Below are 16227 nucleotides of genomic sequence, written 5' to 3' on the forward strand. Positions count from 1 at the left end.
AGCACAGCCCTGGTAGAATGAGAGTGAATGAAAACTCCTTGACTCCTTGGATGGGAACACTTTGGCCATTTTTTTTTCACTTAAAAGAATGTGAACCTAGGTCTTATTGTACTTTGATTTAAGTTTAACCACAAAATAAAGCCTCTCTTAAATTTGCACACTAAATGGTGGGATTTAAGTCTTGTTGACAAAACAGTGAGAGGAAACAGGAAGTAATCAACTCTTCAGTGTTGGAGGTAAAGATGCTTTTTGTTTCCCTCTAGTAATATAGGATAATCAATTATGGATGTCTACTCAAGGATTTCCACTAAAAAAAGTCTTTAAAAAGAACACTGAGGAAAAAAATTGTTTTGTTGAAATGGGCTGATGGCATCACAAGACGCTGAAGAATCCAAGTGATAAGCTAACATTATTACTGTAGATAAGATGACAGATTAGCTCATGTTGACATATTTTTCAGCCTCAAGTGTTTGAGCCAGTTTGATACAAGCCATGTTTCCATCATTTTTTATGTGCATTTGGATGCATATTAGAAAAGATTCAATAAAAGGGAAGAAAACACAAATATTTAGGTTCTCTAGGAAGCTTGATGTGTTTTTTTTTTTTGGCACTCCAAAAGTAAAAAAAGGTTAATGCACTGAACTAGAGATGAAAAAGACATTTACCACATAAGGTCTGAGGTTGCTAACATTTACCTCACAGGACTAATCAGCCTTTTAGCGTCTTGCTGCTTATTCCTTTTAGAACTGCATTTATTTCTCATCATGTAACCTTGCCAAAATTATTCTTGAAAGCCTCTGTATATTTTTCTCATATTCGTGTTCTCTATTTTTTTTTTTACCTCTACCTCCTGTTTATCACAGCTATTGCTGAATAATTAATCTGATCACTCATGATTAATGTTTATTGGAATAAAATTTAGTAATTGGTAATCACTAACTGGAATATAGAGACTCTTAACACATGCTAGCTGAAAGAGCAACTTAATCATTGCAGTAATTGTAGCAAATATATAAACTTTTGATTTAAATAAAAAAACTTTTTTGTCTGTGAATATGGTCTTTCCAAAATTACCCAAAAAGCGAAGTTTTGGCTTCACATGGTTTTAAATTTTGTATAAAATCTTCCTAAAGGTACCTTTCCTATCTGTTTATTAATCAATCTATAAAAAAATGACTGATTAATCGATTAGCAAACAATCAATGGTTTCAGCCCTAATTGCAACAATTCATGATATTATCAGACAACATTAGTCATTAGATTGAATTATTCTTTTCCTTTTTTTATATATATTCAAGCTGCTTTTAAAACTCACTTGATGGTTTGATGGAAACATATTGACAGATGATCCCTAAGTGATGCAACTAATTGTAATGTTTTTTAAGTAATCACATGATGTTCTTTTCACTTTTCTCATTGTTTAGAGTTGATTTAAGAGCATATTGATGACTTATAAAATCAGCACATTCTTTATTCTGATTGTATTGCCATAAGTGGTTGCAAAACTTATGGAATTATGTAGTCTCAACTCTTAACAGTTTTTTAATCCACAGTGTTCTTTATTTGATGTTTGTTAGAATTATGATGGTGGTATAAGTTCCTCTAAGTCTGTCTGGTGAGCATTTCCAAAGGCAAGACGGAAATTGTCCCAAAGTCCTAAGTGGCATTGTTGCATGTAATGGCACCAGAAAATATTCACATCAAAAATATAGACTTCTTCTAAAAATAATATTTTTCCCCTGAATATCTGCATACATGTTTCTATAATTTTTGTGTTAAGCTTCTCAGAAAGACGTAGAAGTCAACCAGTTGCTATTTTGCAAAAACCCCCCAACGGCACAATGGCGGCACCCAATAATGACGGTTTTAGTTGAGGCCAAAATTTGCACAATGGTCTTATTTGTTTTAGACCCGAAAATTTCCTTTCTCCTGACCTGACAACCTCTAAGATGTGTTTTTGGTGAAATTTAAAAATAGCTCCATGTGTCTGAAGTGAAAAGCCACTTGAATCTGGTAATTCTACCTTAAAGACCTGATAGGTGGAGTACGGGAACAATGCTTCTTCTATACTCACAAAGAAATACTAAAGCTCCACATTAGCATCTCTGTTTTCCTTCTTCCAAACAGTTAGCAGTTTATTAGTACAGTGTAACTGAAGTAAAGGATGAAGATGTAGAGTTTAGGGCTAAATTACAGAAGGCAATGATGTATATGTGACATTTAGAAAAAGAGAAATGTAAATTTACTAAAAAACTCTTTCTGCTCATTCTGCCTGCCAAAAGTTGCTCTTAAATTCTGAGAAAATATGTTTATTATTGGTAAAACAAATGTATCTTCTTTATTATCTACAAATATGACCTTTTTACATTGTCTTCAGCGAGGCTCCCATCTCTAATATCTTGGTTCTAATTGAGTATTTTGGTGGTATAAAAGAAAAAACAAGAATATAACGAGAATGCACTTAAAAAACATATTAGTTCTTTTTTTTCTAAGTTGGTTGTTAATGTATTGCATGAAGCATTTCGCCTCATTTCAAAAGATGCAGTTTTTGTAGCAACCAGCTGGTGTCCTCGTACCTCCACTGCAAACCTGCCTGTTTGAGACGTATCAGCTTAAACTCCATTTTGGCAAACAGCATCCTCGAACCTTTTTTTTTTTTTTTTCTTTAATGTTTTTTTTCTACCTTCCTCCCTGTATTCTCCTCACGGTGCCCCTATTATTGTAGGCTTTAGCTCCATTGCTTTGCTTTAATTGTTTCCTGAAGTTACCAGTTTGCTTTTTGAAAAGAAAAGAAACATAGTTACCCTCGCAGCAGAGACACTTTTATTTGTTCAAAACAGGGATTAAAAAACTGACACAGCCCTGTGATGTGACAGATGTAGACAAATGTTTATGAGCGTAAAGCACAAAGTGCCTATTTGTGCTGGAAAGTAGATCGAAGAATGGTTGAAAAGAGGGAGGAGGTCAGAAGGAGGTGAATCAGGGGTACAAGTGAGATCTTCTGGAGATCGGTCGCAAACAGCGTTTACAAGCCTTCGCTCTCCAAGCGCATCCTGTTCTTCTTCTGCAATATTTACAGGTTGGAAAGCAACCAATTAAACAAACTCTCTTCTTTCTGACCCCCAAACCAGAATTAAAGCAACTAATTACTGTTAACCCATACTGGGGGGGTATACAGTAATTATCGGTGCACAACTGCAGAGATAATTCATTTACACACATGCTTCGTTTTGCTCCTCTTCCTCACCTTCCTTTAGCTTCTTTCTAAATTTAGAGGGAGGAAGAGACGGATACCGCAGTGAAACTCCCAGGGAGAGAGGCGTTCAAGGCTGCGGGTCGGTAATTAGGTTGAGCCACTTCTTGCCATTGTTAACATCCTGCTTTAATATGAGGAAGACCCCTACCTGACCCTCTTAGGCATTTTCATTTCTACATTATGTCTCTCTTTCCCATAAGTATAGTTTTTTTTTTCCTCGTGAGCCACTTTTAGATCCCTGTTTCACTCTTTTTTTTTTCTTCTATTCTCTCCTCTGAATCTCTCCCTCTATGCTCTTTCCATTTTCTTTCTTTCACTTCTCTCCTTGGCCTTTTCACACAAACCTAATTTCTTTTTTTTTTCCAATTCCATGCACCTTCCATCCATGTGCCCCCCCTCCCCTCCATGGCTACTGTGCTAGTCAGTTTTTGGTCATGCTTTTTTTTTGTTTTTTTATTCCTTGCAAACGTCAAGGTCACCAGCTTAATTAAGAATGGCGAAAGGGAGTCTGAAGTTCACCGCCTCTTTCTGCTCTCATTCTTTGCCTTTGCCCTCTGCCTTTGCAGGACGGGACCCTGGGATGGGACAGCGGAGCCAACAGGCAGCATTGTGCATGCCAATCAACGTAACGCTTTTATTTTTTTGTCGTCCGAGAATCGAAATTCATGTCAATGCCGCTGAAGAGCAACAGAGGGAATGAATGAGTCATGTCTCTTTTTTTTTCTTTTTTTTTTTTCTTACTTTGCAATGATAATGACATTATCAACATGAATAATGCAATGTCTGCTGTGACCTTTTTTCTTTAAATGCAAACTGAATGGTTTTCACATCGTTACAGAAGCACAATGTACTGTTCCTGAGTTCAATCTAATGCAAGAACTTAACAGTTTGAAATCTACTTACAATTTCTACCTACTTTGAAGGAAGTTCAGTGCCATACTCTTCATATAAGGTTTTGAATCCTTTTTTTTTTCCCTTTTAAGAGCAGTTCTATTCTCTCTTTGTTTTTTTTAGCAGTCATAAAATTGAGGCTTGATATTTTTCTCTCTGTTTCACACCCACAATGACTCAGAAGTTTAATTACCATTATCCTGGGAGATTGTAAAGAGGGCTACGGAGCCTCTGATGCAACATTTTAGTGCTACTTTGGGGGGAAACATTAGGATATGATAACAACGCAGTAAATCAGATTCTTCTTTACCTGAACCCACACTGTTCTGTGGTCTAAATCCCAGAACAGTCTGTGTCCCCATTTCTTCTCTAACATCTGTGAAGTCTGTTTTTAGCATCTAGATTTGTTTAATACGCTTATTTGACTACAAAAAAAACTCTTATTTGATTTATTGTCTAGTGCTTGGTTTTATATTTTGCAGTTCACTAATTCTGAGTCGTTTCAGGTCGTCTTTACATTTAGAAACTTTCCCATTTCAAGATTCAAGTGTGAGGTGAAAATATCACGCTATTATTAATTCTGCTTGGCTCTTTCGCGATGAATTGTGATGGCACAAGTGTCCAGTTTGTTATCAAGCAGAAATGAATTCTGCTTGTCGGAGGGCTTAGTGCTATTTAACAGATTCAAAGCTTGAACAAAAAACATGAGCTGTTTGTTGAAATTGAATGAGATGCAACATTTGATTGAGATACTGATGAAAGCTTTGCGTTGATAGACGGAGTAAAGTGGGTTTTCAGATGCAGAAAATGGCACTGGGTTGAATTCTGTTTCTAATTAGAGATGCACTTCTCAAAAATCGCAACAGATCTTCTTCTTTTTTCAAAGTGTTGAACTGTCAATACAGATTTGATCTATTTCTGTTACCTCAGTAGAGATATTTTTCCATAAAAACATAATAAAATCAGCCTTCTGAGTCTTTTACGCCATTGATTATATATTTAGGAGCAGGTGCGTAGTCACGATGCCTGCGTAAGAGAATAGACGCGATGAACTGTGCTTCTTCGACAGGAAACTATGACGTTTGCTATGGATGTGGTGGTGAACTGGGGTTATTTTACATGTCTCGAACAATTTACTGCAAGTTCTGTTCACTCAGTGGTGTCATTCTCCAATCAGAGAAAGGTTTGATTTCTTGAGTTTCTTTAGTGGCCAATTACTGGTCAGTACTGATCTAGCTGAAAATTGGAAGAACCCAATCTTTGGCTGATTTTTTTGTGCACGTCTAGAGAGAAGAACTCATCAATGTTGATTTGACTTGGCTTTCTGACTGAATTGTAATGGGAAAAGTTCTGGTTTGAATTCCAGCAGCTTTAGCTACATTTTCTCTCACTATACTCACCCTCAGGTCTCACTACCGTTTATTGAAGTTGATTCATGAAAGAAGACGAGAGGTAGCCATTTGTGCTAATGACTACAGCGCTGCATTTGATGGGATACGGTTCCGCTTTGATGAGGATGTTTGTCAGTGCTGTTTCAAACTGAACCCAATCCCAACTGACAGCAATACAAGTCAGATTTACACATCTATTGATGCAAACAATGCACTGGGGGGAAAAAGCCATTGTGTGTTTATGGATGCGGATAATAGAAATAAGCAAGAATTCGATAACAATATTTGCTTGAATGTAGCCAAGTGTGTAAGTGTGGGTGTAGTGCTTATCATCTGTTTCTCTTTTCAGGAGATGTATTCCAAGGGTCTTATTCTGGTCAGCGCCATCAGACAGATTAAGGGACTGGGTGACAACAAGTTTGAGGTTGTCACGGGTCTTCGAACTTTCACATTCCGGGCTGAAAAAGAAGGTAAAAGTCCCTAGATCTCTATCTTCCTTCATTTTTCAGTCATTTTTTAGCTTCTCAATTTTCTCATTATGTAGTCTGCCTCTGTCACTCTGACCGTATGATTCACTGTCTACCTTTGTTTTTTTTTATACCTCTCTTACACTTTTTCCATGTCTTCATTCTGTCGCCCAGAGTCGCTGTACTTTCTGAATACGTCTGTAGCAATCTATTTTTTCACCTATTTTCCCCATCCTTGTGTAAAAGCACTTCTCTCTTTCATAGGACTCTACATGTTTTTTTTTGTGCAAAATATTACTTTGAAAAGAAATGCTTCTGTGTTTGGGAAAGACTTTGCAGCTTTTAAAGTGCATATGAACAGATCAATAAGAATGTCTGTGCTGAGCCAAGATGAGGAGAGTGGTAAAACCAAGAGTCAGGAACACAGTTCTTAGAAGAAAAATAACTAACTAAATAATAACAAATTTTTTGCAAATAAAAAAGTTACATTTTTTTCAGTCTAACTGCATTCTGTTTTGAATCAGAAATTTTGAAATTTTAATTCACATTTGGGAAAAAGTCAGTTGCTGACTGGACAGACTGATTACCATATTTTCTGAGGTATAGAACGCACCTCACTATAAGCCACACTCAGTAAAGTTTAATGTGTGAATTCGGGACATTTGTTCTCCATCATGGCGGCTGCTAGCATGTCCTTATGCTAAATGGAAATTAGCCCTTTATTCTTTCATTTCCAACTTTGACGTCCCCTTCTGGTTAAGGACACATCCACAGAAAGGCCGCACCTTCTTATAAGCCACATGTTTCAAAGCATGGGAAAAAAAGCAGCAGTCCAGAAAATACGGTAATCCAAGTGTGTCGGATTACAGTAACCATGGTTACTTCAGATTAAGAAGCTGGGCAAAGTTCAGGAAGTAGATGAGTTGGGCATGCAACTCATTGTCAAGTGTGAGGTTTCCAAGGTTCTCACCAACTGCGACTACAAAAATCCAATATGGCTGCCCTACTTAAAGAAAGCTTTGTGACAGTCAATTTGATCACAATTTATGTGCTTTTCTATTGTGTTTTCTTTTTCTTCAAATGTTTAACCCACTCCGTTTCTATTGTTGCTATGCTGTTTGAAAGCATGTTGTGCAAAGAAATATATTATAGCTAATTTGAGTTGCTAAAGATAGTTAAGTCTGTGAGCGTTTATTATACTAAATCCCACCTCACCATGGTTAGGATGGTCTTAAATAAAGTCCTAAGATCCAAGTTTAAAGTTCACAGATACAGTGTTGTGAAAAGGTTTTTGCCTCCTTCTTGATTTCTATTTATTTGGATTTTTTTTATAGATTTGTCACACTTGTGATATCAGAAAGATTTTATTTGTCAGATTCATCACTAGTAAATAGAAAATGCAGTTTTTTTTTCAATGTTTCTTTTATTTATTTATTTTTTTCATTTTATTATTATTAAGGGGGAAAACTCCAAACCTCTATGCTGCTGTGTAAAAAGGGATGGTCACATACACGAGATAACTGCTGTGGGTATCCATAGCTTTAGCAAGCTTTGCCATGAATCACTTGCAGCACCATAGAGACCTTTGTCCCCCTCATCTTTGCAGAATTGCTGTAAATCAGCCACATTGGAGGGTTTTCCAGTATGAATGATGTTTTCAAGGTCATGCCACAATATCTTAATAGGATTCAGGTCCAGACTCTAATTTGACCTCTACCGAAGTCAACATTTTGTTTTTGCTTCACTTTTCACACAAGGCAAAATAAGAGCAAAGCTGATTTTTGCAGAGGTTTTCCTTCTCTGGTGACAAGTTGCATTAACATGGGTCTTTACAGTAGTTCATAGGCGTAATGTCTTCTGGGGATAAGCAAGTTCTAAATATTGTTTTGAATGGTGCAAATCACCTTTTTAGGTGGGCGCCATTCCAAGGACAGATCTGAGCTCCATCCTATTCACCGTCATCAGTCAGACTCCCGACCTGCGCCTTTTCGTATCACTAGATTTATTTTTTTAATCTTGTGTGGACTCTGTGATTGGGAATACCGCTCACTTGTGGCTGGTCTTTTGTGATTCATCTTCACCAACCATTGTCCCTGTTCTTTTGCTCTGGTGGAGACTCAACAAAGTAGCTAGTTGAATGTAAGCGCACAGAGCATCACACCCACACAACCCTGATGAATTTAGCCGGAATCACACACTTGTGAACTGACTAATGGCGCCTATAGAGGCAACTGTGATAAAGTCCTGCAATTGTAATGGCATGCATAAAAGAAAACAACTATTCCTTTTTCCACTTGCTTTTAAAAGCTGCATTTTCTGTTCACTTGTGGTGTCATTAACAAATAGACTTATGTGATGTTCTGCAAGTTATTATTACAACTTTCTGCACTGCATATCTCTTTTAAAACCTTCTAGATGCAACACCAATGGATGTGTGGAACAACCCCTATTTCATTTGGTTGTTGGTCCTTTAAATTACCTTTACTTTATAGAGCATTCACTCACATTTACCTTTTAAAATATTTAACACTGATATTTATTTTTAGTTACCAGCAAAGGGGTTCCAGCGATTATAGGAGAATTCAGCATTAGTAGAACAGATCAAAGAGAATACTGAAGCAGGCACCATTTTTGTGTAGTTTATTAACAGCCATGATCAAAATCCCAACATTCTAATAAAGTAGTGCACGTTTTATTGAAACTCACTAGCATTTTAAGTGTTTATGGCCATCTCAGCCAATCCAAACTCATAAGACTTTTGCAAACCTGTCCCCTTTTCTCTTTGATCGTCTGAAATGGATTTTGCATTCGGTCGGACCAGGCTGTTGTTCCTGGAACAGCTGATTGCTTGCGTGGAAATAAAATAAATATTAGAGATAACATCTACACAATCTCATAAACATATTTTATAACTGCTGTTTCTGGAACATTTTCATGTCCTCCCCTGACACTACCCCCAGTACCATGGTCAGAGGAATTGTTTTAAGCACATTGCAGAAATCAAGTAGGATTTTCTTTCTCTCACTTATTTTTTTTGCATGACACCCTCATTAGGAAGATCAGCACAACTTGGAGGTTGAAGCTCAACTTCAAGTGTCTTGTTATATTATTGGTCAGAAGTAAAGGAAAAGACTACAATGTATTGCTTTACATTTATGTCAAAACGCAGAAGAGGAAATTGCACATACTCGTAGGTATGTCAAAATACTTTAGCGCATGAGTTCATCAACCAAACTCACATGCGCAAGGAATTAAAGGTACCAACCTATCATCCATTAGAACTTTTACATTTGCCAATCCAGGAAATGGTCAGGAAAAATCACTGCAGAACCATTTCACCCATTTCATAGTTTGATCCAACTTCTCCCCGCTGGTAGACCCTACATAGCACTATACACTGCTGCCCCATTGTTTTAATCTGCCTATTTAGTTTATGCTGTATGTGTCCAGGTTGTAGTCTAGTCATATTTTTTATCTTTTTTACAGTATTATTGTTGTTGAATTAGTAAACACCTTGTGAGCATTAAATAATCTAAAGTTAAATTCTTTATGTTTGCACATACCTGGAACTACAGCTGATTCTGATAATTCTGTGGCCAATACGTTTGAAATGTTTTCTTATTGTTCTACAGTTACTGCACATTACAGGATCAGACAGGGCTATACTTTTCTTCTGAAGTATTAGTGTATTTTGTATATAGCTATTAGTGCTATTATTTTGTATATAGCTATTAGTACAGCTGGCTTTGGAGAATCTACATTCTTTCTCTCAGTCTGACATTTCAAAATCCTCTTGTTCTTTTACAGGCAGAGGTTGAACACTCAAAAGGGTGAATCTATGAATCTGAGCAAATTAGCTTTACTTGCTTAAATTTTAAGACACCTCACTGGTGAGTGAAGCAAGTTTTTTTGTTGGCTGTAGTGGTTTAAGCTGTATGGTGTGTTAGGTGAGCATAAATGAGCAGAGTTTGGAGTTTCCGGTTGGCCATTCACTGCTTAGGGTTGCTCAAGCTGAAATGTTGCACCAATAAAACTGAGGAAGCCCAATGAATTCTTTGATGTCATATTTTTGTTTTCTTAATTGCACTTTTAGTGTAGAAAATGTGACATACCTTAGTTAAAAAAAAAAAAAAAAAAAAGAGTTTTAATAAGCCAAAACTAAAGGCTGTCTTTGCTTCTTGTCCTTCAGTTTAAAGCTTTTTGTCATAGCCTTATAAGAAAAAAAAGAGACGTTACCCGCTCCTTGCCTTTTCCCATCAACCCCCTGCCTGTTCGATGGCAGTCTGTTAAGCGGCTCAGGTCAAACAGCTTGTTCGCTAATCGGCAGTTTATGTCTCCGGTCAGATATAGTACGCCCTTTGATCCCCTGAATGAGTGAGGTTGGTGAAATTGAGGTTTGCATAATGATGGCTCTGAGAACCTTTGACTTATTGTGTTGCACACTATGAATATGTGAGAAGAAGATGAGCTGAAAGTGGAATATCATCCATGAAGTAGTCGTATATTATTGACATATTGAAAATCCACTGATGCATTTATGTATTGCTGAGCGTCGGCTTTATCCTACTGATCAGATTTAAGTTTTTTGTGCATGTATAAGCAAAAGCTATTTGTTGTTACACATAACATTTCTATATTTACCTCGCACAGCAATTAGATGTGTGGCTGTTGGGGCCAAAAAACCACCATACAAACTGAGGTAAATATGCTGTATTGTATCCAGACTAAATAAATCCTTTTTCATGTATGGATAAATCCTAGGTGGGGCAAGGGACACTAACCATTTGCTTCAGATTAAGTCACAGTTTTGATCCGTCAGTTGAAAAGATTGCCCTCAAAGTAAATGTGAAAATGAAATGGGCATTGCCTCCAGCAAGTATCATCCTTTTGTTATAGCTAGCTGGGCATTGTTGCAGCTGGCCCACATATCATACACTGCATGTCTCTGCAGCCTTTTTAATTGTAAATGGGTTATAGTTGAAAGTCGTGCCTTGAACTCCATGCGTTTGATGAAGAACAGGACTTTGAGCGTAATCTGAACATGAAAGGGCATCATTACAACCGCTGCAAAATTATTGCAAAGAAACCCAATGGGTTTTTTTTGTTGTTTTTTTAAATTCTCTCGACTAATTTACCTTGTTCTCATTTCTGCTTTTTTTGTTTGTTTGTTTTTTTGGGAAAAGAAAAAGAGCCATGAACCAAACACATCTAATTAATTAATTGCACTGTTTTATATTTTTAGACCAGTTTGAGTAGACATTTTGTGAAAACCTTTGTTGTTATGAAGTCATCCATTGCTTTTAGGCATATATACACATATACTGAACACATTGCCCCATGTCGGACTTTGCATCCTGATACAAGCTAGGAAAGAGCAGAAACTGTCTATCTGGAGGCCTCTGACTCTTGGGAACTGTAGGAAGTCTCTTGCAGAGAAGTGGCCGTTGCCATCAGGTGAACAAGGAGAGGCAGGAGGAAAATTGGAGAAAGGAAAGAAAGGAGAAAAGTTAGCCTCATCACCTCATGCAACTTTAAACAGGCCTGCTCGTCTGATGCTGAAGAGTCATCAATCTTTGGAAAGCACGTGAGGAAGGTGGAGACATCGAGAAAGGGGGGATGAGTAGCTTAGTGAAGTAGAGTTGGGGAACTGATGGAGTCAAAGTAAGGAGGAGGAAGAACAAGATGATGGAAGGATGGGGAGAGAAGGCCAATAGGTGGAGTATAAAAGGGAATGGGAGCAGCTAGGAAGGGAGGGAATTAAAAACTAGAGAATAACAGGAGGGAGTAATGGCAGAGAGGCAGACATGCAATCTTTGTGAAAAAGAGAGAGAGGTAAAGGCAGCAATGATGGGGAGAGATGAAAAGGGCAAAGTGAAGATGGAGAGGGGGAGGAGGTAGAAGTGAGTGAATAATTGAAGGCCACCGGAGAGAGTGTGCACACAGCTGTCGGCTGATTCCTCACTTGGTCCGCAGGTGGCCTCTTCCCCCAGGTACTGTCAGCTTGAGAGAGGAAGAACAGGAGAGGGTAGGGAGGATGGGAGACTGGGATAGTTTGATGGAACGTACACTGGATCCAGAAGGAATGTGTCGGTGCGCTCTGGAGGGGCTTCAGACTAACATGGTACATGACGGAGGACAAGATTTACTGTGTTTTAAAGAAATAAAAAGACAAGTGATTTGTATTCTGGTTTCTTGGCCTTTGCTTTTTCACGAGTGCTTGTACAACATGTCGGTTTGGTTGGAGATGAAAGGGAAGCGGGTCGGAGAGATGCAGAGAATGAGTAAATAAAAATAACAAGCGTGTTTGGGATCAGGCCAGAGTAAGAGCACATCTAGAGTTACAAGCTGTGGAAACCTTTTAGTTTGACTTTTTGTAAAAGATTGGTTGAAAAATTAGAAACACTTAAGAATTTAATTTTTTTTTTCCACATTTGAACATTTTACAAGTCAAAACTTAAATGTGTTTGAATTTGCTTATCATTGAGACTTTTTTTCTTTTTTTTTTGCAAATAATAAACTGAAAAGTGGAAGTGCATTTCTATTTGGCCTCCTCTGGTTTTATACCAACAGATGAAATTCCTGAAAAACAACTGCATTCACATATCACCTAATTAGTATAGCTCACTAGTCTGTAATTTAATCTCAGCATAAATTCAGCAAATAGTGGAGAAATTTAAACTGTCCAGCTTAGAGTAGTGGGAAATGGGATGATGAGGCTGGGGGATGGTTTATACAAAAAAAAATAGAAAATAAAATAAAAATCTTTAGGTGAAGAGTGTCAATTCAATCTCTAAGTGGTGTCCAATAGGAACAGCTGCACTTTTAACCGGCCTCCAGTCTATCACTGTGTAAAAGAGTCTTCTAGTTTCATTCCTGACATCAAAGCATCGCTGGATATTTAACCACTTATATTGGTAGAATTGGTGAGATTCATATAAATAAGTTTTTCTTGGACGTAAAGTTCACAAATATTCTTGAGGGTTGATTTCGGGCAATCTAGGGGTTCACCTTTATTTTACTGTGTTTATTTTCCTGCTGGATTACTCATCATTCAATAAAAGTTGTTTATTTTGAAGCAGAGTAAGGCTACTATTCCTGCTTTATATTTAGAGGAATTAATTTATAAGGTGCTTTATAGTCATATAGACCAATGGTTCCATATAGACCCTTCATGTTTTAGACATTTCTCTCTACCTGATTCAAATTAGGGCTCCTCCTCTGCAATGAAGTGCCAAAAAAGCCTGTTAAACATTTATTCTTTTCTGGTGTGATGCAACAAGGAGACACTGAAAACATGCAGGACAGGGGTCCCCGAGTACCAGAAAAGATCAGTAGGTAGCTTAGGGTTAAGTGCCTTGCATGTTGACATTTGACAGAAGAAGGCTGCAAGAAACCAAAAAACTCAAAACCTTCCATCTTCAATAAATAGTCTGATGCGACTTGCAGGGACAACACTGACAAACACTATGCTACCTTCAAAGTTTGTGCAGTCTATGAGTTTTAACACCATCAACTTTACTCTAATGAGCATACTTCTTGAGATAGTGGCTACAAGGAACTACTTTTTGTTTCATCTCACCATAAGTATCTTTTTTTTTTTTTTTCTCGATTTCCAATTGTACAGGCATGAGTTTTAAAATGGTACATGAACTTAATTCTGGTCTTTAGTAGTTATATTGACCCCTCAGATCGCCTCATACATATTCTTCTAATTGCTCTGACAAACACTTCCACCCACCAATAAATGAAAGTTAGGCAACTTGGGTTAAAATCCTTGCCCCCGGGCACGTCAACCTGTGACTAGGAGGAATCAAACCTGCAACCCTCTGATTAGAGAAGACTAAGCCAGTTTCCCAAACAGTATCAACAGTTTTTAGATCCTTTTATACTGTAGGCTGTTTCTTCCCAGTGGAATAACAGATTTCAAATTCTACTCAGACCTCTTTAAATTCCTTCCCAGACTTATAAACGACTACAATCTTCTTTCAGAGGGCCTCAGGCAGCTCTTTAGATCTCACCATGGTGAACAGTTTCCAACAATTAGGAGCACACCAAATGCTGAATAGCAATGTTTTAGGTGTCAAAATGTTTTCAGGAAAGAACTGAGTGAAAGTCTGGATGCAAGTCACCTGGAGTTATACATTTCTGGTTCATTTGTATTACTTGATCTTCTAACTATTGTGTAGTTTCTAATTACATGCAGTATATATGATTGTAACTTCTGTTAGACCGCCTTCAGAGCACTATATTCCTAAATAATGAAAACCTAAACTTAAACTCTGCATCTTTTAATAGGTCAATGAATTCTATATTCCAACACCAAATGTAAGTTATACAGAAAACGGCTGTTCTAACTCCTTATGCCAGCTGCATGGTAATTTGTGGCAAGCAAAACGATAAATAATAATGCAAATGTTTCATTCAATATTAGTGCGTTTTGGCATGAAATGAAAAAAACAAACAAACAAAGAGAACTGGACAAAAAAACCATAAAGCGTTGTTTATTGTTTTTCTTTTTCCTGCTGATGGAGACTGTGTGGGTGGCTTCTAAGATCCCTGTTGAGCACTGAGTGGACCTGGCTCTCATCTCATCCACTTTGTGAGGATTACATGCCTCTCTCCCCGTCTCTCTTTTTGCAAAGTGGAATTGTCTTTCAGATAGCTGGCTCTACATGCATATATCCTGTAATAAGTGCTGAAGCTGGATGGAGTAGTGTTTTTATTCTTTCCATGTATGCAGAGGTGAAAGCAAAGTAAAAAACAGAGACAATTTTGGCAAGTAATGATAGAATTTTATGTGTGTTTAAAGCGAGACATGTTCTCTAACATATGCAAAAATGCATTCAAGTACATAGGTCAGATACTCACTTGCAGACCCAAGTTTCCTTTAATCCTCCCACCTTCCTTCTCTCTATCCCTCTACCTGCAGCCAGACTGACAGCTTGGTAGAAAACGAGAGATGAGGAGAAGGAGAAAAGGAGACCCTGAATAAATGAAAAGGCAAATAAGTGAGTGCAGGGCAGGTAATGGACCTCAGAAAGCAAGGTGGGGACGGACAGTAAAGAGTAGTGATGTACAGAGCTGTCAATAATTGAGAAGGATGTTCATTATTGATATCTCTGCTCTTTGTGAATTCACAAGAACCCACTGGGCTGCTGGACCTGAGACAAGAACAGGTACAGAAAACAGTAGCACCATGTGGGTCCTCACAGATGGTGCTACTAGGGAGATGAGAAACTTCTTCTCTGGGTCTTTTTGCATGAAAAGTCAAGGGACTGACAGTTGGTCTGACTTTACCTTGAAAGTAGAAGGGATTTTTGTGAGGTTTTTGATAAACATCTGGCTAAAAGCCAACAGATGGATTAACCTTGATACAGAAAAACATTGACGTCTATGACGCCCACACGTCATAGATGCCATTGTTTGCTTATTCCTCCTGACTGGATTTCGTAAGAGTTTAATTTACAGGTTAATTCCACTTGTTGTGAAACAAATCAAGAATGTGATGCATCACAACTGCTACTGCTGCTGCAATTGGCTAAAAGCTCGACATTGGAGGCAGATGGTATCATTCTAACTTATGCAAGGTTAGCTTTGACTAGGAAGTGACTAAAATCCATTGTCTTTATACAGAGAAGAGTTAAGGTAAAGAATTATTCCCTCCAGTTAAGTCTTTGCCAAATCAAAAAAAAAATGTAGTCATCACTTCTGTATTTTAAGAGCTGTCTGTTATATCACTGTTTCTTAGACTTGTTTGCAGACTACTTTACTTTATTAACTAGTTAAAAAAAAACACTATTAATTTAAAGAACACTTGCCGGATAGTGTGTTGGTCTACCTTTTGCTTTATAGACGCCAATTAATCGATGAGATCCCCCAGAGCTCTAAAGGTGTTTGTTATCTGGCACCACCTTAGCAAATAAATATGGACCTTAGAAGTTGCAAGGTGAGGCCTTCTTGGATTGACACATAAAAGATCCCAGTTATGTTTCCAATTAAAGGCAGACACATTTCCTACGGTTGTAGAAAGGATGCACAGCTTTACTTTATTGAGATCAGGTTCATTGTGCAGACAATAAAATGTCATTGTGTCTACTTTTTCTTACCCGTCCAGGACATTTTGTTCCTCACTGGATTTCTGTTTGCTCTGTGGTGCCTTGAAGGAGACGCAGAGTTCCTGCCAGCTCTGGGCCTTCTGTTCTCAAAATAACCTGAAGGGGGA

General features: G+C 37.7%; 1 protein-coding gene across 1 annotated transcript in view; it reads left to right on the forward strand.

Moving 5' to 3' along the window:
* Positions 1-16227, forward strand: part of arap2 (ArfGAP with RhoGAP domain, ankyrin repeat and PH domain 2) — a gene marked incomplete at its 3' end in the record, with an annotated part of 133956 nt that overhangs the window by 43626 nt on the left and 74103 nt on the right. The window contains exon 8 of the mRNA XM_015402490.1: positions 5888-6008. Within this exon, the coding sequence (XP_015257976.1) occupies positions 5888-6008 (121 nt within the window). The remainder of the gene's footprint in view (positions 1-5887; positions 6009-16227) is intronic.

This window comes from Cyprinodon variegatus, unplaced genomic scaffold (genome assembly GCF_000732505.1).
Source record: "Cyprinodon variegatus isolate N-32 unplaced genomic scaffold, C_variegatus-1.0 Scaffold1353, whole genome shotgun sequence".
Classification (NCBI taxonomy): Eukaryota; Metazoa; Chordata; class Actinopteri; order Cyprinodontiformes; family Cyprinodontidae; genus Cyprinodon; species Cyprinodon variegatus.